The sequence below is a fragment of the Peromyscus eremicus genome, chromosome 1 (genome assembly GCF_949786415.1).
Source record: "Peromyscus eremicus chromosome 1, PerEre_H2_v1, whole genome shotgun sequence".
NCBI lineage: Eukaryota > Metazoa > Chordata > Mammalia > Rodentia > Cricetidae > Peromyscus > Peromyscus eremicus.
Window position 1 is genome coordinate 53,537,128 of NC_081416.1, and position 21,893 is coordinate 53,559,020.

Genomic DNA, 21,893 nt, shown 5'->3' on the forward strand with positions numbered 1-21,893 from the left:
CTCCATAGTGCCCAGCTCTCTGTATTTTTATGCATGGGTGGGGGATGAGGGGGTGGGGAGGGTGTGTGGTGTGGTGGGGTGGGGTGGGTGGGACAAGTCTTACATCCTAGCCTAGGCTGGCCTGGAACTTACCACTAGCCCACTCAGGATGGTCTCTAATTTATGATAAGCTCTGGACTCAGCCTTCCCAAGTGCTGGGATTACTATTGTGAACCACTGTGTCCTTTTATTTTTCTATTTATTTTGACAGGGTCCCGCTATGTAGTCCAGACTATGTTTCAGAATATTTGTTTACACTGTGAAGATGTGTCACTCTGGTTGGTTTAATAAGGAGCTGTATGGCCAATAGCGAGGCAGGAGAGAATAGTCAGGACTTTGGGGAGAGAAAGAGGAACTTGAATCTAGGCACACTAGAGATGCCAGCGAGATACGGAGGAAGTCAGACGTACAGAGTGAAAGAGAGGTTAAAAAGCCGTGGCAGAACGTAGATGAATAAAAGCAGGCTAATTTAAGTGATAAGGGATAGTTGGGAACAAGCCTAAGCTAAAGACCAAGCTTTTGTAATTAATAATAAGTCTCCGTGTCACCATTGAGGGGGCTGGTGGTCCCCAAAAATAGTTCAACAAGAAAGCTTGCTACAAGATTGGCTACAAATTCCTAGCCTGCCTCAGCTTTCCAAGTTCTAGTTACAGTCATGTGCCACTGAAGCCCTGGTTTTTAAACACTTTTTATTATTGCCTTATGGGTCTATTGCTGTGATACAACACCATTACCAAAAGCAAACCCGGGGAGGAAAGGGAATTCAGCTTACAGTTTATATAGTTCATCATCCAGGACAGTCAGGGTAGGAATTCAAGGCAGGAACTTGGAAGCAGGAACCGAAGCAGGGGCCATGAGAGACCGTCCCTTACTGGCTTGCTTGTTCAGACTGCTTTCTCAGAGCACACAGGGCCAGCTGCGGCCCTGCCCACATTGGGCTGGGCTCTCCCACATCAATCATCAATCAAGAAAGTACACCAGAGGCTTACCTAGAGGCCAGTCTGGTGGGGGCGTTTTCTCAATTGAGGTTCCCTCTTCCAAAATGACTCTAGTTGGTGTCAAATGGACATAAAACTGGCCAGCATAATCATGCATACGCATATGAAAATGTCTAAAGAGCCGGGCGGTGGTGGCGCACGCCTTTAATCCCAGCACTCGGGAGGCAGAGCCAGGCAGATCTTTGTGAGTTCGAGGCCAGCCTGGTCTACAGAGCGAGATCCAGGAAAGGTGCAAAGCTACACAGAGAAACCCTGTCTTGAAAAACCAAAAAAAAAAAAAAAAAAAAAAAAAAGAAAATGTTTAAAGAAAGATTCAAGCCAAGGGAGGGACCCCTGCCAGCCTCCCAACATGAATTCCACTCTGTATCTAATAGAGCCTTGGGAAACACACGATGTCTGTGCCAACGGATTGGGTGCCCATCCTGCCTCACCTGACTCAGCAGTCTGAGGACAGACAGAGGTGCAGCCGATTTGTCTAAATGAAGGAAGTAAGAGCAATTGGACATGGTCTTTGCCTCAGGGCTCAGGAAGGGTGTGACTCAGAAATTGAGCAACACTGGGCCTACCTTCTGCCATAGCAGAGGTGAGCCCCGGTCACCATTTCTGGCTGGCTCTGGAGGACCTTCTCGGCCAGTGTAGCAGTGCCTCTAGGAATCCTCGGACTGAAATTGTTGGAATTTCAGTGGCAAGTGGGAACAAGATTCAAGAGGCCTGCAGCCGACAACCCCTGGAGAGCGTTACTAGGAAGGCCCAGGGCACAGCTGGGTCATTCAACAAGTGCGGAGTCCCCTTGTGAACCGCTCAGCACTTCATGACCAGATTACCCACTTTCCCAGCTGATTCAAGGACAAGCCCTTCCATGATTCCCCACGGCCTGTCAGCCCCAGCTTGCCTGACTCCATGCCCCTTGCTCCTTATCCTCTGGCCTTGCTGCTGTCCTCTTCCAGTTGGTTTATCCCCAACTTCACAGCTGTGTGACCTTAGGCAGGTTTCTTTTTTTTTTTTTTTTTTTAAAGATTTATTTATTTATTATGTATACACTGTTCGGTCTGCATGTATGCCTGCAGGCCAGAAGAGGGAACCAGATCTCATTATAGATAGTTGTGAGCCACCATGTGGTTGCTGGGAATTGAACTCAGGACCTCTGGAAGAGCAGCCAGTGCTCTTAACCTCTGAGCTATCTCTCCAGCCCCTTAGGCAGGTTTCTTAACCCCTCTGTGCCTCAAGTTTTTTTTTTTTCCTCTGTAAAATGAGAAATACTCCATAGTTTTTATTTCACAGAGGAGTCCAGCACAAATGGGTTAATGAGAGTCAAGTACTTATTAACCATGTCCAGCTCATGTGAAGCCTGCGTTTGCTGTAATTTCTAGTATTTGTATTTTCTTTAACTTTTGGTTACATTTGTGTGTGGGGCCCCCATGCCGCCATGAGTGTGTGGGGGTCAGAGGACAGCTTGTAGGAGTTGGTTCTCCCCTTCTACTGGGTGGGTCTCGGAGACTGAACGCCACGTTGTCAGGCTTCAAGGCTTCCTGAGCCATCTCACTCGTCCTTAGATGAAGAGGCTGGCTTTGAAGTTTTGATCCTCCTGCTTCAGTCTCCCGAGTGCTGGGATTACAGGCCTGTGCCACCGCAGAGCCATTGATGTTATTATTACCTCATATCATATCAACTCTAAGATGTCATCATGTGTAATAAGACATGCCACTAAAGGAAAAGTTAACCAGGCCCCAGGCTTTTCATCACTAGGACGTTTCTATATTTCCCAGCAGACCTGCTTCCTGATTAGATGCAGGTTCATATCATATAAAATTTTGATGCACTCACAAACAGCATGATACAATCAAGACGAGTGGTGAGCTCAGTGGCAGAATTCCCACGGAGAGGCGACTCCTGTGATCGCTTCTGCTGTGAGTCCTTGGGTCTGTTTCCTGGCAGCCTCCCACTCGGGGACACCCAGAATACTCCATAGAGCTGCACTCCTTCAAACAGGGTCTCACCAGCTGGGGGGCTTGGGAACCAGGCCTGCTTTGCTGGGGTGCGGGGAGTAGCTCAGATCAGCCAGGTCCCTCCTGAGGGCGCTCCCGCCATTTGCGGGGCCTCAGGGTCCTCTTCTAAGCTGCTCATATCTTCTCTCCAGGAATTGCTGCTGGGGCTTGGGAAGCGTGGGCTTGTGCCTGCAATGACAGCTCAGTCAGGACTGAAGCTAGCTGAAGGGCAACCGTCACCTGACTTCAGAAATGCCACGCGTGACAAACAAGACATCTCAGGAGAGATAGAACATGAGTAGTTCCTGATCTATGCATCTAGCTGCCTCACAGCATTCTGCATTGATTCCTTGAATACCCTTCCTTCTCATCAGGCTGTGAGCTCAGAGACAGCACTAATCTCCTGTCTCCTCAGGAAGGCCTTCCCTGACTGTCCTGTGAAAGCACTTTTAGTAGTACAAAGTCATATTTCGTGTATTATTATCACCATTATTTTTTATTTATTTTTGAGACAGGGTCTCTCTCTAAATAGCCCAGACTGTCCTGGAACTCACTGTGTAGACCAGGCTGGCTTTGAACTCACAGAGATCCACCTGCCTCTGCCTCCCAAGTGCTGGGATTAAAGGCGTGCACCACCATGCCCGGCATCATCATTATTTTGGGAGATAGTTTCTAGCTAAGTTGGCTTAGCTGGTCTAGAATTCACTATAGGTAGTCCAGGATGTCCTTGAACTCCCGATGCCCCTGCCTCTGCCTCCCAAGTGCTGGAATTACAGGCATGTGCCACCACACCTGGTTTATAAGGTGCTAGGCATTGAACCAGAGCCTTGTGTGTGATAAGCAGGCACTCTACCCACTGAGCCACATTCCCTGGTGCTGTGTTGCTTCCCTTTAAGGAGTTTACAGATGGGAAACTGAGGCTGGCCACTGAGGTTTCCGGCCCACGGCCATTTCTCAGTGTAGTATATACCCAGCATGACTGGGTCAGTGTCCACTCCCTCCTGGGGTTCAGAGGAGCTGGCTGGGACAGGTAGCATCTGCAGCGGGCTTCAGGGTTGGAGATGGATTGCCATGAAACTGAAGAGAAGAAGGAGATATGGCATTCAGACTCCATGGCAAAGCCAGAGAGCCTCTTCAGTGACCACAGAGTGCCAGGTTGAGGTCACCCTCTTGCCTAGAGAGGAAGGGACTCCCTATCATTGCTATGGAGTCAGAAGCCCTGTAGGCCTCCCCTCAGCTAACTTACAGCTTTGTATCTAGTCTTATCTGAGACCCAGGGAGGAGTGTGTGTGTGTGTGTGTGTGTGTGTGTGTGTGTGTGTGTGTGCTGAGGCAGGACACGTAGCCCAGCAGAACCCCGGAAGAAGGAAGCTGTACAGGGTCTGTGGCTGGGCCCCTGGGATCCCCCAGCCGGGGACTTCCTCTTCCTCTCAGAGCAGGTGTGGCTGCCACAGCGTGACAGGGACTACACCCTGACCCCCAACATGGAGGGGGCCAAGGGGCCCAGGCTCAAAGACTTCCTGAGTGGGAGTCTGGCCACCTGGGTGAGGATCAGGTGGGAGGGCTGTGTAGGGAAGTGAGTACCAGGGCGGCCCGAGAACTGGGGGATGGGTGGCTGGGGTGTGTAGAGTAGTGGGCGGAGGAGAGCGAGGTGGAAAGAGTCTAGGATCTGGGACCAGAGGCACCCAAGGGCACTGGTGGGGAGAGGGATCCTGGGGTGTATTGGGACAGATCAGGGGCTCAGGATGGATTTACTGGTTGTGGGGATGCCACCTGTTCATCTGACTTCTCGGGTTTGTCCCCACAGGCGCTGGGACTGGCTGGGCTGGTGGGGGAGGCAGAAGAATCAGCGGGGACAGAGGAGGAGGATAAGGGGCCTCTTTGTACAGAGAAGAGATTCCTGCGGTTGAGTGATGGGGCCTTGCTCCTTCGGGTGCTTGGAATCATGTAAGTGACATGGGGGAGAGGCTGGTCTGAGGAGAGGTCGCTGTGAATGATGGGCGGAGCTTGAGGGTGGAGGGCAAGACCTGTGTGTGTGTGTGTGTGTGTGTGTGTGTGTCCAATGGTGGGAGGAGCCTAGGGTGGAGGGCAAGGCCTTGGGGGGGGAATGTCCAATGGTGGGAGGAGCCTGAGGATGGAGGGCAAGGCCTGAGGGGGTGGTCCTCAAACCAACCTCTCATCCATGTTCCCTGGGTGACCACAGTGCTCCTAGTTCTCGAGGAGGAGGACTTCGGATGATCAGGGGTCACGATGGTCCTGCAGCCTGTCGGATGTGGAACCTTCATCATCTGTGGGGGCGACTGAGGGATTTCTACCAGGTAAGGCATGGGGAAGCCCGCACAAGGGGCCTGGCAACCCCTTGTGAAGGCGGTTTTCTTACTGTTGGCCTGTTCTAGGAAGAACTGCAGCTGCTGATCCTGCCGCCACCCCCAGACCTCCAGACACTGGGGTTCGACCCCCTTTCAGGTGCTGTTTCCCCAGGTGTGTTGCCCTCTGACCTCTGTCCCTGCCCCGTGTCCCTCCTTAACTCCCTGTGGCTTGTACCCAGCAGAAGAGGCAGTGGACCAGCTGGAAGGCATCCTTCGGCTGCTGCTGGGGGCCTCAGTGCAGGTGAGGAGGGGAAGGGGAACAGAAGGGAGTTCTGACAGCAGGAGAGAGCCCCCTGGGTGCCAGCTTTGGTTCTCCTGTCTACCACAGTGTGAACATCGGGAGCTCTTCATCCGTCACATCCGGGGCCTCAGTCTTGAAGTCCAGAGCGAGTTGGCCGCTGTAATCCAAGAGGTACTGATGCAGTCTGGAAGTGATACAGTCTAGGGGCCTTGATTGGGTTCGTTGTCTCTGCCAGTTAAGGAACTAAAGGCAGGAAAAAATCTGAAGCGCACCAGGTGGCAGCAGAGAAATCTCATGCAATTCAGAAAGGCGTTTATTGAGGGTGAGCAAACATGTGCAGCAGACACTCTGAAGAATCTTGCTCCCCTACTTTAGGCTTGGTCATCTGAAGACTGATTGGTCTGAAACTGTTGTGTGTCATGTCTTTTTTTTTTTTAATTTATTGATTGTGTATACAGTGTTCTGCCTGCATGTATGTCTGCATGTCTCATCTGTGAGCCCCAGTGTGGTTGCTGGGAATTGAACTCAGGACCTCTGGAAGAGCTGCTGGTGCTCTTAACCTCTGAGCCATCTCTCCAGCCCTGTGTGACATGTCTTGATCAGGCCCTAAACTTCTTGAGTCAACCCATCAGCAGGGGCCTGTTGGTGGGAGGCAAAAGCTGCCAGGCTTTTGTCTCAAGTCAGGAGGTTGTAGAAGAAGATGACCAGCTTGGAAATTTGCCCTTATTACCTAGCCATGGCCCCTCTCAGTCTGTCTGCCTACCAGGGAGTCTGACTGACTCCTGGTCTCTCAGTACCGTGGTGGGCGGCATGTGGGCCTATCACCATCACTGTAGCCACCCTCACCTCTCATCACCCTCCTTCTGATGGACTGTTCTCCGTGCCCTCAGGTGACCCAGCCTGGTGCTGGTGTGGTACTGGCTCTGGCTGGACCAGAGTCTGGAGAGCTGGTGGCTGTGGAGCTGGAGATGCAGTTACGGAACCTGATGCGGACGATGTCCAGGCTGGTGCGAGAACGTGATCTGGGGGCACAGGTAGGGGACAGGCAACAGTCACATGGAGCTGAGTAGGGAGACGGGGTTCGGGGGCGGTGTTAGGGGCTGTCGGTTGTCATAACCTCGAATAATTCTGTGGGGATTGGAAGCCTTATGTGCAGAGGTTTTGGAAGGTGCCTCTTGACCTTTGCCTTCCCGCCAGCGGTTGGCTGAAGTGCTCCTGGAGCGGGAACCAGCCCACTTGCGGTTGCCAGAGGCTCCTGCTAATGCTTCTGCAGAGGGTCCCTCGCACCATCTGGCTCTGCAGCTGACCAACGCCAAGGCCCAGTTAAGACGACTGCGGCAGGAGGTGTGAGTGTCTGCAGACTGGGGAAGGGGCCAATGGAACCTGGATGGGTCTCCAGCACGGGGTGGGGGGCATGATAGGGCCCAGGTGTGGGTTTGCGGCTGGCAGACACCCTCCATCACCCCATCCCTCCAGGGAGGAGAAGGCCGAGCTGCTGCTGGACTCCCAGGCCGAGGTGCAGGGCTTGGAGGCTGAAATTCGAAGGCTCCGCCAGGAGGTGCGCTCCAATATCCCTGTCCACTGTCCGCTCCCCATCGTGGTCCCATTGCTCCCAGCAGCCCCTCACCCCTCTGTACCGTGGCTGGCTGATCCTAGTTCCACACCATCTGGCCCAGACCCAGGCACTGTCCGGACAAGCTAAACGCGCCGAGCTCTACCGCGAGGAGGCAGAGGCACTGCGCGAGCGAGCCGGCCGCCTGCCACGCCTCCAGGAGGAGCTGCGGCGCTGTCGCGAGAGGCTGCAGGCCGCTGAGGTCTTCAAGGGCCAGCTGGAGGTGAGGTGGGGGCGGAGCCGTGGGCGGGGTCGGTGGGGGCGTGGTCCGGAGGCGGGGCGTGCGGGAGGAGGTTGGCTAAGAGGAGGGGGTCCAACTTTGTTGGGGAGGTGTGATCGCAGGGAGAAATGGGTGAGAACACAGCAGGTGGAGTCCGGGACAAATCCTTTAGGATGGGCGGCTGGAAGGGAGAAGAGGAGGAGACTATGGAAAGGCAGGTTTTGAAGAGAAGGATGAGGCCATGGGTAGAACTGGGGAGTCTGTAGTGAGACCCTAACAAGTAGGGGTACTGATAAGTGTGGTCTGGTGGAGGGATGTGGCCTTGGGAGGCGGTTTCTGGAGGGGGGCGGGAGGGTGGGCCAGGAGCTTGGGAGACCCTGGAGAGAGCTGCAGATGGAGGTAAGAGGTAGGAAAAGGAGGTGGGCGGTCTCAGGGGAAGGAACTGGGAACTGCCAGGTGCTGAAGAGCATAGGGGTTGCACGTCATCACGGATCCCCCCTGCTTTCCCACCAGGAGGAGCGGGTGCTTTCTGGGGCCCTGGAGGCCTCAAAGGCGATGCTGGAGGAACAGCTGGAGGTTGCTCGAGAGCGCTCAGCCAGGCTGCATGAGACCCAGCGGGAGAATCTGCTGCTGCGCACGAGGCTGGGCGAGGCCCATGCGGTGAGCTAGGTTGACCTGACCGTCTGTCCGTTGTGTCTGGTCCCCCATGACCCCAGTGATGCCTGAGGTTTCTCCAAGTGGTTCCTGTAGCTTGTTGGGACTCTCAGATTTGCACATTTGGCCTGGGCCAGATGAAGAAGGCTGTGCTGACCCACTCCTTCACACCCCAGGAGCTGGACTCTCTGCGGCATCAGTTGGAGCAGCTGGTGGAGGAAAATGTGGAGCTGGAGCTGGAACTTCAGAGGAGCCTGGAGCCACCCCCAGGATCCCCTGGGGAGGGTGAGTGGGGTCTAGGGTGGGGGTGAGGATCTGGGGTGGAGGCAGACTGGGTGGGGAGGACTTGTTTTCATGCCCCTACTAGGTCTCAGAGGTGTTGAAGGGAAGTCAGGGAGGGTGGATGGAGTCCTGACTTGGCCACATCCCCAGCTCCCCTACCCGGAGCAGCACCCTCACTGCAGGACGAGGTGAGGGAAGCAGAGGCTGGGCGGCTAAGGGCAGTGGAACGGGAGAATCAGGAGCTTCGAGGCCTGCTGCAGATGATGCAGGAGCAGCTTGCCAGCCGGGTAGGTCCCTCCATCATCCTTATCCTTACTGGTGACCACCCCCACCCCACCCCATCCTAATGCCCCCTCCCACACTATCCTTCTCATATGTCCTCAGCGCCCTCTGCTGGAGGAGCAGAGCAAGGACGCCATGCTGCCTGGGCCCAGTGGGGCTCCCCCAACTCCTGGGGCCCCAGATCACAGCCTCAAAAGCTGGTCTTGCCAGAGGGAAGGTGAAGGCCCTGAATCCTTGGACCTGGCTTCCTCAGCATCAGACTCTGACATCACAAGGTCATCTGAGTGTCCCCAGGCACCTGACTCACATCCAGAGGTGATGGAGAGTTCTTTCAAGATGGTTTCTCAGGATCCCCAGACTTCAGTCCTAACTCCCCAAGAATCAGACCCTACTGTGGAAACACATGGATCTCTGGAGAAGTCCAGCCATAGAGTCTCTCTCCAGAGCCCCATTGTCTGGGCCCTACCACAGGGTCCGGAGATCAGAATTGAGGTGCAGGAATTGCTAGAAGAGACTGGAAGCAGGGAGGCTCTCCAAGGGGAATTGGTGCCCGAGACCCAGGTCCTAAAACGGGAGAGCCCTGAGTGCAGGCCCAGGTCTTCAGAGCTCAAACTCCAGGAGCCACTGAAGGATCAGGAGACTCTCCATCAAGGCCTAGAACTGTCCAAGCAGCAGACAGAGGCAGGAGGGCATGAACAGAGGCCGGAGGGGTTGGTCAGTAAACTGGTCCCTCAGAAACCACAGCAGACATCAGAAGGCGCTCCTAATGCCTGGTCCAGGGAGGAGCGAGTCCTGGGGGAGACCCTGGCCAGTGCTGTCCCCGAGGAGCAGGCCCTCAGAGAGGAGGTCGCCCAGCTAAGGAGAGAGGTTGTGGGCCTTGAGGCCCAACTGCAAGCCCAGGCCCAAAGACTGGAGGCCCGAAGTGCAGAGGCTAGCTGCCTCTCTGAGGAGCTGGCCCAAGCGCGCAGAGCAGAGGCTGAGGCCCATCAGGAGGCAGAGACCCAGGCCCGGGAGCAGGCCCGACTGCGTGAAGCGGTGGAAGCAGCTAGCCTGGAGCTGGAGGCTGCGTCTCGAGAGCGGGAGGCCCTGGCTGAGGCGCTGGCAGCAGCAGGCCGTGAGCGAAGGCAGTGGGAACGGGAGGGGCCCAGGCTGCGGGCTCAGGCCGAGGCTGCCGAGCAGCAGGTGCAGATTCTGGAGAGCCAGGCCCGTCGTCATCTGGAGGAGGCTGAGAGGGAGCGCCTGGAGAAACAAGCCCTCAGGGAGGTATGTGGGGTATGGCCAGTGGGTCAGGGAAACGAGGACCTGGGTCAGCTGCTGGCATGTACGGTGTGCGTTCCTTCACTGCACTGAGATGGGACAGAAGGTAGACAGTCCAGGCCACTCCTGCTGCTGCAGGATACAGCTGATGGCCGGTCCTTGATAGGGTAGGTAGGCTACAGGAGGGACTCACACAGCCAGTCCGGTGGTCTATCCTGCACTCTGTTGTGAAAGTCTCTACCCCTTCACCCCGGTTCCCTCCTCCTGTGTAAAACAGAGATGCTGTGCCTTGCAGCCCTCAGGGTCTGTGGGCAGACCAGGATCATTGTGGAAAGCACCTGGCTCATACCTGGCCAAGGCCTGCTGTAAGTGCCCAAACAGTGGTTCCTTAGGAGCTGGGGATGGAGTCCATTTTGTAGAGAGCTTGCCTGGCATTCACAAAGCCCCAGGTCCATACCCAACTCCACATAAACTAGACACGGTGGCACATGCCTGTTACCTCAGCACTCAGCATATGGAGGCAGGAGGATTAGAAGTTGTTCAAGGCCATTCATTGTTCTATGGCTGTGTTAAATGCCATGACCAAAGGAAAAAAAAGCAAGTTGGGTAGGAAAGGGTTTATTTCACCTTACAGGTTACAGTCCATCATGAAGAAAGTCAGGGCAAGCACCCAAAGCAGGAACCTGGAGGCAGGAACAGAATGAAGCAGAGGTCCTGGAGGGCTCTGCTTACTGGCTTCTCTTCATAGCGTACTTTTATATAACGCAGGACAACCTCTCCAGGGTCAGTGCCGCTCACAGTGGGCTGGGTTCTCCCACATTAATCATTAACAAGAAAATGACCCACAGACTTGCCTATAGACAACTTGACAGAGGCATTTTCTCAGTGGAGGCTCCCTGATCCCAGATGAATGGCTTGTCTCAAGTTGACAGCACAGACATCCTTGACTACATAATGAATTGGAGGCTAGCCTGGGCTACACGAGACTTTATCTAGAGAGAAAACAGAAACGAAAACATCTACTGAAGAAGTGCCAGCAGAGTACCCAGGAGGAGGTGGAAATGCCAGTCTGGGTGTGAGAGGCCTCCAGGAAAAATCACCAAGATTTCATTGGGTGCTGAAAGATTAAGAGCTTTGGTGAGAAGGGACAAGGACTCCAAGGCATTGGAGATGCTGGGGGACCCAGAAAAAGTCACAGCAGAGGCCAGTTTTGAAGGGGTTGCTACTCTGTCTTACATGGAAAGCCTCAGGGTGTGGGCAGACCCACGTGGGGTTGAGTTTGAGGAGGGTCACCTTGGTGGATGGGAGCCTAGGCCCCTCAGGAGGCGGGGGTGACCATGGCAGGTAAGGCTGATAGGGGCAGTGCTGGAGGGGAGGGAATGGCTAGAAATGCTTTCTTTCGTTTATTCATTCACACACTTGGTGAGGCCAGCCAAGGCTCTGTACCAGGCTGTGGGCACAGCGATGACAGGTAGGAAGCTGTCCACATGCACAGGTGTGGAGGAGACAGGACAGTACAGGGGCCATGAGTCCAGGCTGGATACATCAGGGAAGGCTTCCGGAGGAGGTGGGGAGGAGCAGATCCAGGTGTGAGCTGAAGAAGTCAGGAAAGGTGAGGCTGAGGAGGAATTAAGCAGGGTTCTTTTTGTTTGTTTGTTTGGTTTTTCAAGACAGGGTTTCTCTGTGTTGTTTTGATGCCTGTCCTGGAACTTGCTCTGTAGCCCAGACTGGCCTCGAACTCACAGAGATCTGCCTGGCTCTGCCTCCCGAGTGCTGGGATTAAAGGCGTGTGCCAATGCCACCCAGCTAAGCAGGGTTCTTCTTTTTTTTTTTTTTTTTTAAGATTTATTTATTTTTAAAAAAAAAAAACCTGGTCTCCAAAGTGAGTTCCAGGAAAGGTGCAAAGCTACACAGAGAAACCTTGTCTCGAAAAAACCAAAAAAAAAAAAAAAAGAAAAAAAGAAAAAAAATTTTTTATTTATTATGTGTATAGCATGCAGCATGTATGCCTGCAGGCCAGAAGAGGGCACCAGATTTCATTACAGATGGCTGTGAGCCACCATGTGGTTGGTGGGAATTGAACTCAGGACCTCTGGAAGGGCAGTCAGTGTTCTTAACCTCTGAGCCATCTCTCCAGCCCTGAGCAGGGTTCTTGTTGGGCATGGTGAGAGCTTCCTTCTGTGCTGAGGGAGAGGCTGGGGCTTTTGTGCGTAAATGGTGCCTCTGGAGGCTGGAGACAAACAGAAGGGTCAGTCCACACTGGGAGGCAGAGCCTGGGTCAGCATGAAGGAGTGGCAAGGGTGTTAGAGCTGTGGGCTGGGAACTGGGCACAGACGAGACACAGGCTCAGACAGGAAGAACACCTGTGTGGCCCCTCCCAGTGGTGAGGATGGGGAACAGGATTGGGGGCTGGTGGACCCAGGTTAGACACTGCACAGGGTAGGTATGGGGAAGATAGGTAGGGAATGTGAGAAGGGATGTGCGTGAGCCAATGAAGAGAGAGGGTCTCTCTGGGGTACATACTGTAGGACGGGACCCAGAGATCTGCCAGTAAAGGACTGCATGATGTCTCAGACCCTCCCTGAGTGTCAGCTGTGTGGCTTGGAGCGAGTTACTTCTGAGTGTCCCGTCCCTCATCTGTAAAGTGGAAACAAAACTGCCTGTTCCTCCTGTGGTGGTGCATGTCTGAAGTCCTGCCCTTGGGAGGCTGAGGCAGGAGGATTTCGAGTTAGAGGCCAGCCTGAGCTATAGAGCAAAGCCCCTAAAGCTAAAGAGGGGACCCAATGTGGTAGTGCACACCTTTAATCCCAGTACTTGGGGACGGGGGTAGAGGTGGGCAGATAGATCTGAGTCTGAGGTTAGCCTGGTTCATAGTGACGGGAATACATAATGAGACCCTGTCTCAGAAATAAATAAATAAATAAATAACCAAAGAGGGAGAATAAAACAGATCCAGGGGTGAGGGGCAGAGACAGAGAGAGAGAGAGAGAGATGAGAGGAAGACCGAAAACTGTTCCTGTCTGATAGGAGCTCACCAAGCAACGTGTGGCAAGAGCTCAGGGTGTGCCCAGCTCCAGTATACTTTTGCTTTCCGGGGAGAGGGACTGGTGGTAGGGCGGGCCTGGAAGAGCTGGCTCTGAGTGTGGGAGAGGCTGGGGTTAGAGAGAATCGGGAGGATTTCCTGACTGCAACCGTTCTGGGTGCTGCCTGGATGTGACACGGAAGGAGCTGGCCGGCAGGCAGACGGAAGAGATCCCGAGGCTTTCATGTGGGCATGGAGGCCTCTCAGCCTGGGCAGAGGAGCACTTGGTGTAGCTATAGCCAGAACAGGGAGTGGGCAGGGCCCCAGGCCTCCACTTTCATCTGCACTACAGTACTTTTTTTTTTTTTTTTTAAATCTCTAGCGGTGCCAAGGCCCTGGTGGCCAGCTAGGCAGCAAAGCCTTATGGGAATTGTAATTTTTCTCCTCCTCCTCCTCCTCCTCCTCCTCCTCCTCCTCCTCCTCCTCCTCCTCTTCCTCCTCCTCCTCCTCCTCCTTCTTCTTCTTCTTCTTCTTCTTCTTCTTCTTCTTCTTCTTCTCTCTCTCTCTCTCTCTCTCTCTCTCTCTCTCTCTCTCTCTCTCTCTCTCTCTCGACAGGGTTTCTCTATTAGCCCTGGCTGTCCTGGAGCTCACTCTGTAGACCAGACTGGCCTTGAACTCAGAGATTTGCCTGGATCTGCCTCCTAAGTGCTGGCTAAAGGCGTGTGCCACCACTGCCCAGCTGAATTGTAGATTTTCACCCAGAGGCCATGCCCACATCTGTTGGGAACTAAGGTGCCCAGGGCAGGGTGTGGAGGTTGTTACCTAGGATGATGGCTCACCAGTCTTTTTTTCAGAGGCAGGATGTGGCCAGTGGCTGGTAGGGTCACCTTTGTGTAGCTTTATCTTTCCAGGGTCCCCAGGAGTCAGAATGGTTTGGTCTCCTTCTCCCTGGAGCTCACTGGCCAGAGTTGACCTTCCACCCCTACCATGGAATGTTGTGACCCAACTGCCAAATGCCATGGTCTCTGACCCAACCTCTGCAGCCCTGCACTGTGGTTAGGCCCGAGATCCCGAGTTCCTGTTCTGCCTGCTCTCAGCAGCCGCCCCTTTGTGGTGGAGGATGCTCTGCAGGCCCACCTCCACTGAGCCCCTGAACATGGCTGATGTGGCCGATCACAGGGTTCCTCACCCTCCTGGGTACATGCGAAACTATGGGCTCAAAGAGGTGAAGCTACTTGCTTAGTGTGCGTCTCTGATTCCTTACTCAGGGGCTGCTTCCACACCCTACCAGGGTTAGGGCCCCACCCCTTTCATATCCATCCTGCAAGGCCACCGAACCCCACTTCCAGGTCTTTTAGACAAGGTCTCACATTGAGCCTAGACCTCATTGTGTAGCCCAGGCTGGCCTTAACTTTGTAACCATTCTCCTGCCTCAGCTTCTTGAGTGCTGGTATTACAGATGTGAACTACCGTGCCCACCAGATGGGAACACAGAGACCCAAAGGATTAAAGACATTTGCCAGGGTAACAGAGCAAGGCAAAGAGCAAGAAAACCCCTTCTTAGGCCTGTCTCTAGCTCTCCTCCGTCTCTGGGGGAGAGGCATGTTCCCTATGTTCATCCCACCTGCTCAGCCTATCCTGCCTGCCCTCAGGAGCTGGAGAAGGCTGTGGTACGGGGCCAGGAGCTGGGGGCCCGGCTGGAGCATCTGCAGCGAGAGCTGGAACAGGCAGCCTTGGAGCGCCAGGAGTTCCTACGAGAACAGGAGAGCCAGCACCAGAGGTGGGCACAGTGGCTGGGGACAGGGAGGGACAGGGAAGTAAGGGCTGGGTGTTAACGGTTTCTCCTGGTAGGTACCAGGGCCTGGAGCAGCGGCTGGAAGCTGAGCTGCGGGCAGCGTCAACCAGTAAGGAGGAGGCGTTGATGGAGCTCAAGGCCCGGGCCCTGAAGCTGGAGGAGGAGCTGATTCAGGTAAAGTTGTCCTGGGAACCGAGGTGCCAGCCCCTTGCTCCAACCTGGAGTAGACAACCAGGACTGCCAGGGCTCAGGTCTTACCTCCGGATGGATGGGCTAGCTGCTCATCTCATGCCCTGGTATGGCTGTGTCCTCCACTCGTTAAGTGGATGGAGCCTCTTCTTGGGGTGACCGCTCTGCTTTTTCCTTGGGCTCCAACACGTCCCGAGGCATGTGAGGCACCTGTTATTTGTGTCCCTGGACCTTGTCTCTGCAGCTGCGACAGTGCCCTGTGGGGCTGGCGACGCAGGTGAGGGCTGACCCTCGGACTGCGGAGACCCAGAACTGTCGGCTCATCGAGGTGGAGCGAAGTGTGAGTGACGGAACAGCGATTGCCCGGGGGGTGGGGGGACTGGCCACTTAGCCACTGATAACCTTCTCTGGCAGAATGCCACACTGGTAGCTGAGAAGGCGGCTCTGCAGGGGCAGCTGCAGCACCTGGAGGGGCAGCTGGGGAGCCTGCAGGGCCGGGCGCAGGAGCTCCTGCTACAGAGTCAGCGGGCACAGGAGCACAGCAGCCGCCTGCAGGTGGGTGGGCCGTTGTCCCTGCACATTTGTCATTTTGTGCCCTTTCCCGTCCTCTAGCCAGCCACCCCACCTGTTTCTACGGTGCTTGCCCTCTGACCCCAGTCATCCCGGTCTGTACCTTCTCCCCAATCTTGCTTTCAGAATCCACGTCTGTACCCATCTCCATTCCCCATCACCTTCCCATCTCAGCCTTCTCCTCCGTACTAGCCATTAGTCTTCACTGCCTTTCCGAGTCTCTGCTCATCGGTCCTATCCACGTTCTGGGCCTCTTGCATGGCTCAGCTTTTCCATGCCACATTGATGCCTCTCTACGGCTTTTAACCTCTTCCTGTTCTTCAGCTGTCCCTGTGCTTCCTCCGTAGCTTGTTCCTGTCCTCTGCCCTCTGGTCTCAGGCCGTGTCCCTTATTCCTTCTGGGCTGGGTGCCACACTGCCGTGGTCCTGCCTGTTTGCTTCACCCTAGGCTGAAAAGTCTATGATGGAGATGCAGGGCCAGGAGCTGCACAGGAAGCTGGGGGTGCTAGAGGAGGAGGTGCGGGCAGCAAGACAGGCCCAGGAGGAGACTCGTGGGCAGCAGCAAGCTCTGCTTCGAGACCATGAGGCCCTGGCCCAGCTGCAGCGGAGACAAGAGACAGAGCTGGAGGGACTGCTGGTGCGGCACCGAGATCTCAAGGCCAACATGCGTGCCCTGGAGCTGGCCCACCGTGAGCTGCAGGGCCGGTGAGACTCCCCAAGCGCCCCGCTTCTCTCCCTGGCATGCTCACTTGCCTGCTTCCCTCATTAAGTCTGACCCAGGGGGGATTTCCATACTCTGCATATCGGCCCTATTGCCAATCTCTTGGGGGATCTGGGCTCCCCAACTTTGAGGCTGGGAATGGTGACACCTTGGCATGGTGTTCTGCTTTTGGGGGCTTTTCTGAGGTGTAGTGCTTATGCTTTGGAGGTGTGAGACTTCTAGATCCCCACAATGCAGCGCCTACTTGCCAAGGCTGCAGGCCCCTGTAGCCCTTTGGACCTTATCCATACAGGCATGAGCAGTTGCAGGCCCAGAGGGCCAGTGTGGAAGCACAAGAGGTGGCCTTACTGGCAGAGCGTGAGCGCCTGATGCAGGATGGGCATCGGCAGCGGGACCTGGAGGAGGAGCTGCGGAGACTTCAGAATGAGCACGACAGGTACCAGCCGGCCTGCCGCCCTGCCTCCGACTCCCTAGATGAGCATCCCACGTATGAAGTGGGTTGGGATGGGTTAGTCACAGCCCCCTGTGTGTTCTGCTTCACCTCCTCTCTGTGGGTGTGGCCCTCCTGGCTCTTGAAGAGCTCTTGTCTTTGCCTCCAAAGAGCTCAGAAGCTACTGGCTGAGGTGTCTCGGGAGCGAGGGGAGCTCCAGGGTGAACGTGGGGAACTGCGGGGCCGCCTGGTGAGGCTGGAGCTGGAGCGGGCACAGCTGGAGATGCAGAGCCAGCAGCTCCGTGAGTCCAACCAGCAGCTGGACCTGAGCGCCTGCCGGCTGACCACGCAGTGTGAGGTGTGGCAGAGTGTCAGGGCAGCCGAGGGAGGCCAAGGCGGGCAAGCCAAGCTGGGACAGGTATTCAGGACGGGTATTCACCCTGACCTTGCTGCTGCCCGCAGCTGCTGACCCAGCTTCGCAGCGCTCAGGAGGAAGAGAACAGGCAGCTGCTAGCTGAGGTACAGGCCCTGAGCCGGGAGAATCGAGAGCTGCTGGAGCGGAGTCTGGAGAGTCGTGACCACCTACACCGAGAGCAGCGAGAGTACCTGTGAGCATGCGCAGGCCAGGACCGTGCCCCATGGGCCTTCAGGGAGCCTCCCCTACACGCCCCGCCCCGCCCCGCCCCGTCCCCAGGTCCTAGGAAAAGATCCCAGGCATAGGGCAGTTTTACTTGCAATGTGGCTGCCCTGGGTTACACCTGCTTCTGCCAGGGTTTTGCCAGATTTCTGTGAACCCATTCTCTCCTCTTCCTACCAGGGACCAGCTTAACGCCTTACGCCGTGAAAAGCAGAAGCTGGTGGAGAAAATCATGGACCAGTACCGCGTGCTGGAACCTGGGCCCCTGCCCCGCACCAAGTGAGGCCCCACCTTCTGGAATGGGATCCTGCGAACTTTTGCCCTGTCCTACCCTCTGACCCCCCCAGTTCCCTAAAAGCCAGGCTGGGATGCAGGTCTTAGTGAGGGTTTTCCTGACCCTTTCACCCCCTGACACACCTCTCCTCTGCCTCCGTTCTCCTGTTTCCTTATCCCTTCTTATGCCTTCTTGCCCCCAGGAAGGGCAGCTGGCTGGCAGACAAGGTGAAGAGGCTGATTCGGCCCCGGCGGGAGGGGGCCCTCCATGGGGGGCCACGCCTGGGGGCCGATGGGGCTGGCAGCACCGAGAGCCTGGGGGGCCCCCTGGAGACGGAGCTCCCTGAGGGCAGGGAGGCAGATGGGACAGGTGGGTCTGAGGGCCGGGTGACCAGGATGTCCCTGTCCCATGTCTCCCACCCTTGGCGTCTGCTGTACTATCTGGGCTGCACGCGTGCTTCCCAGGCCTTTCCTGCTACCTGCCTCCAACCTGCCTTGAAGATGTTGGCTTCTCTCTCTGGGCCTGCGGAGTCCCCTGCCTGGCTCCTCCTTTCTGCCCATATCGCCACCTCCCCATTTCTACACAACCCACACCATGCCTGTGACCTCATAGCAGCAGGGCACATTAGGGAAAGGTCATTTATCCTCGATGGTACGGAAGGAAACTGTGGATCGGAGGGTGAGGTGCCTCGCCCAAGGCCACACAGCGAGCTACTGTGTGAGCCATTGTGTGAGCCAGCAGCACGCTGGCCAGGTTCACCTGCCAGGTCCCTTCTCTCCTACACTCTGTTCCTCTTTCTGCCCGGCAGCTTCACGCACTGGCTCTCTGCTTATCTCCCTGTACCTTGATGATACCCAACCCCTCCACATGTGCCTCTCACAGGGTCCTCGTCACCGGCACCCATGCGCCGTGCCCAGAGTTCGCTTTGCTTGGGAGATGATTCCCTGGCAGGTGGGCAGCGGAGGAGACTCAGTTCCCGGTTCCCTGGGGGGCGAAGTTCTGAGTCATTCAGTCCAGGGGACACCCCAAGGCAGCGGTTCCGTCAGCGCAGGCCAGGCCCCCTGGGGGCACCCAGTGCCCACAGCAAAGGTGAGACACAGAGTCCCTGAATATGAGCCCCCCTCATCTGATGGACTTTTGGGGAGAAGATTCATTCCTGTTAGTCTCTGTGTCCTGTGTGCCTTGCCCACCACTGCCTGGCACCATGGCCCAGTGGCTACCTTTTGATTCCCCAGGATCTGGTGTGGAATGGGATGGCTCCATTAAGACCCTCCCGGAACACGAAACAGATGCCAGTCGAGAGGGTGAGTCGGGGTCTGTGACTCGTCTGGGGTCCCTGGCAAGTCTCATTCACCAATTTTCTCTTCTGATGAGGAAGGATCCTTTACCAAACACCAGCTGGTGTGCTCCTGGGGATACGGCAGGGAACATTTTGGTGTGGGGAGGCAGACAGAAAACACTGTCTGAAAATAGTCACTGTCTCCAACAGCCTGGACTGATAGCAATACAGTGTGAACAGTGTGAGTGGTACCTGCCGGTTATCCCAGCACCTGAGAGGCTGACTGGGAAGATTGAAAGTTCAAGCCCAGCCTAGATTCTAGGGCAAGACCCTGTCTTAAAGGAGAAAAAAAGGAAAATGGTGTTGTGAGCTATGTGTGTATCTTTTCCCTGTTAGCAACCCTGCCAGAAAACACAGAGAGACAGGTACAAGGATTTTAGTGACATGACTCATTTAACTCTGTCTGTCTAAGTGATTACCATTTTCAATGTGTTGTCAGTGCGGAAAAATTACAAGTGAGATTTTCTTTTCTACATTATTTTACTTTTTGAGACTGATTCTTACTGTGCAGCCTGGCTGGCCTGGGACTTACTATGTAGACCATAGTTTGAGGCCAGCCTCAAACTCAAAAAGATCTGCCTATCTCTGTCTCCTGAGTGCTGGGATTAAAGGCGTGATCCATCACCTCTAGCTCAAGATTTTTTTTTTTTTGAGACAAGGTCTCATATAGCCCAGGCTAGCCTTGAACTGATTCTCCTGCCTCTACCTTCCCTGTGCTGGGATGACATGTATGCCTGACTATGCCTTACTACTGTGTTTGGTTTTTTGAGATAGAGTCTTGTTATATAGCTCAAGATGGCCCAGAGCTCATCATGTTGCCCAGGCTGGCCACAAATGTGTGGCAAGTCTCCTGCCTCAACTTTCTTGGTCCTGGGATAATAGTTCTGTGTCACCACACCCCTTATTTTTCATACTAAGTTTTTAAAGCCTATCAAGCATTTCACATGCAGGCATATAAACGTTTGAGCTAGCAGAGGTGCTTAGCCCATCATGATGGGGAAGAAGTGTGTGTGTGTGTGTGTGTGTGTGTGTGTGTGTGTGTGTGTACACGTACAGGCTGGGGTTCGAATGAGGGCACTGGCTGGGGACAGGCTTCGGAGAGGAGCTGGAGTTTAGGGACAGCTGGGAGGCAGGCTGGTACAGGGGTGGAGGGCTAGCAGGTGGACAGAAGGTTCAGGGCCCCGTGGGCTGCCTTGGCTGCTCCAGGTCTTCCTGGGGAGGAAGCCTGAGCCCAGCTTTTCTCTCTAGCCCTCCAGGAGCAGAAACCGGAGAAACATCCCCTTACCCCTTCCCTCAGCCAGTGACACTGTGGGGACAGGAAACTTGGGAGTGAAGCCTTCTCCTCAATATAGGGCCAGTGGGTCTCCCAGGCAACCCAAGAGCCGGGGGACCCAGGGACTCCAAGAAGAGTACTTAAACAAAGAGGCCTGGACTCCCAGGCCCTCCACAACCCGTACTGGGGCCCTACGAAGGAGCTGGGACAAGTTTGTCAACAGAGGATGTGACTGGTCCCAACGGGTAGCTCCTGGCCAGGGCTCTTGCTCTGGTACACAGCCATCATTGAGGAGACGATCTCTAGGGGATCCCCCAGTTGAAGGAGCCTGGCAAGAGTGGGTAAGAGAGTCCTCTGCCCGGTCTAGATGGGAAGCCAAGGCCCATTCTCTGGGGACAAGCCTGGGCTGATATCTAAGCCTTGTCCGGGACATGAAGGAGTGAATAAAGCTGTAACCCCATGAATCTGGGCTCTGTGTCTGCTGGCTGCCTTTGGGAGCCTGGAGGTGTTGGGGATTCCTATCGATGGGCTTCTGTAGCTAGGGAGCCATGTCCGGACCAGGCAGCAAAAGGAATTATAGTGTGACTACTTGGACTTGTCAAAACCTGGATGTGCTGGCCAGGTGGGCAGCCACTGGTGGGCAGAGCCTGGGTGGGAAGTGGGACATGGGATCTGGGAAGTGGGACATGATGACCTTGGTTGGCCCTGACCCTGTGTCTCAGGGCACCTCTTTTCTCTCTCCATATCTTCCAACCTCCTCGTCTTCTTTTCCAGCCTTTGGGGTTGAGCTCTGCCTCAGGAAGCTCACAGACACTCGAGGGGGTACTATAAGACATGGTGTCCCATGTCTCTGACCCGAGTCCCTAGGATGATTACTGGGAAAGGAAACTGTCATAGTTAGATTCAGTTGTCAGCTCGACTCCTGGGAGAGGAAACTCAGCTGAGGAATTGCCACCATTAGACTGGTCTATGGCATGTCTGTGGAGGCATTTTCTTGATTGCTAATTGATGTAGGAGGGGCCCAGTCCACTGTGGTGGTGCATTCCTAGGCAGGTGAGCCTGGGCGGTATAAAAAAAGCTAGCAGAGGGGCTGGAGAGATGGCTTAATGGTTAAGAGAGCTAGCTGCTCTTCTGGAAGACCCAAGTTCAGTTCCCAGCACCCACATGGCGGCTCACAGCTCTAGGGCATGCCTCTGGCTTCCATGAGTACCTACCCATGTGCACATACCCACATGTAGACATGCATACCCACACACAATTAAAAATAATAAAAATAAACCTTAAAGAAAAGAAAAGGCAGTTGAGCAAGCTGAAGGAGGCAAACCAACAAGCAGTGTTCTTCCAGTCTCTACTTCAGCTCCTGCCCCCACGCTCCTGCCCCACGCTCCTGCCCTGGCTTCCCTTACAGGGGGACTGCACCCAGTAAGCCAGATAAACCTTTTCTTCCCTAAGTTGTTTTTGTCACAGAAACAGAGAAGCAAACTAACATGGAAGTTGGTACCTGGAACGTGGGGTGTTGCTGTGATGGACCTGACCATGTGGCTTTTATGGACTGTTTTGTGGGAAGAAGGCAGAGGATTTTGGAACTTTGGGCTGGAAAAGCCATGGAGTGCTCAGAGCTTAAAGGGCTGTTGTGAGCAATGCAGACTACGAAGGCCTGGCTTGTGAAGTTTGAGAGGGAAGTCTGACAGTCTTTCAGAGTTTAC

The 21,893-nt window shown here is 55.0% G+C and overlaps 1 protein-coding gene and 1 long non-coding RNA gene across 3 annotated transcripts; one reads left to right on the forward strand and one right to left on the reverse strand.

Annotated features, from left to right (window-relative positions):
- Positions 1–4,490: 4,490 nt before the first annotated feature.
- Positions 4,491–20,331, forward strand: Ccdc88b (coiled-coil domain containing 88B). The gene is made up of 27 exons (XM_059262041.1): positions 4,491–4,565; positions 4,829–4,968; positions 5,225–5,339; positions 5,418–5,487; positions 5,573–5,631; positions 5,719–5,802; positions 6,522–6,665; positions 6,829–6,977; positions 7,108–7,189; positions 7,308–7,466; positions 7,977–8,123; positions 8,294–8,402; positions 8,550–8,686; positions 8,784–9,944; positions 14,613–14,740; positions 14,812–14,929; positions 15,189–15,284; positions 15,359–15,499; positions 15,962–16,218; positions 16,527–16,670; positions 16,836–17,022; positions 17,127–17,272; positions 17,482–17,580; positions 17,778–17,944; positions 18,458–18,664; positions 18,811–18,879; positions 20,163–20,331. Exons 1-27 carry the CDS (start codon positions 4,506–4,508, stop codon positions 20,216–20,218), a joined length of 4,431 nt encoding a protein of 1,476 aa, XP_059118024.1. The 5' UTR covers positions 4,491–4,505; the 3' UTR covers positions 20,219–20,331.
- LOC131910038 (uncharacterized) lies at positions 10,541–13,953 on the reverse strand. Of its 2 annotated transcripts, none has more exons than XR_009378970.1 (3): positions 13,800–13,953; positions 12,462–12,575; positions 10,541–11,556 (listed from the first exon to the last, which is right to left on the reverse strand). It is a non-coding gene; the product is annotated as an uncharacterized LOC131910038 (long non-coding RNA). The 2 variants fall into 2 exon arrangements; XR_009378969.1 differs by having other exon boundaries at positions 13,783–13,953.
- Positions 20,332–21,893: the final 1,562 nt, after the last annotated feature.

Excerpts from the sequence above, each read along its gene's own strand:
- Ccdc88b (XM_059262041.1), top strand. The coding sequence starts at position 4,506 with ATGGAGGGGGCCAAGGGGCCCAGGCTCAAAGACTTCCTGAGTGGGAGT. Across the intron at positions 5,632-5,718 it reads TGCTGGGGGCCTCAGTGCAG|TGTGAACATCGGGAGCTCTT; the intron begins GTGAGGAGGGGA and ends TGTCTACCACAG. Across the intron at positions 18,665-18,810 it reads ACCCAGTGCCCACAGCAAAG|GATCTGGTGTGGAATGGGAT; the intron begins GTGAGACACAGA and ends TTGATTCCCCAG.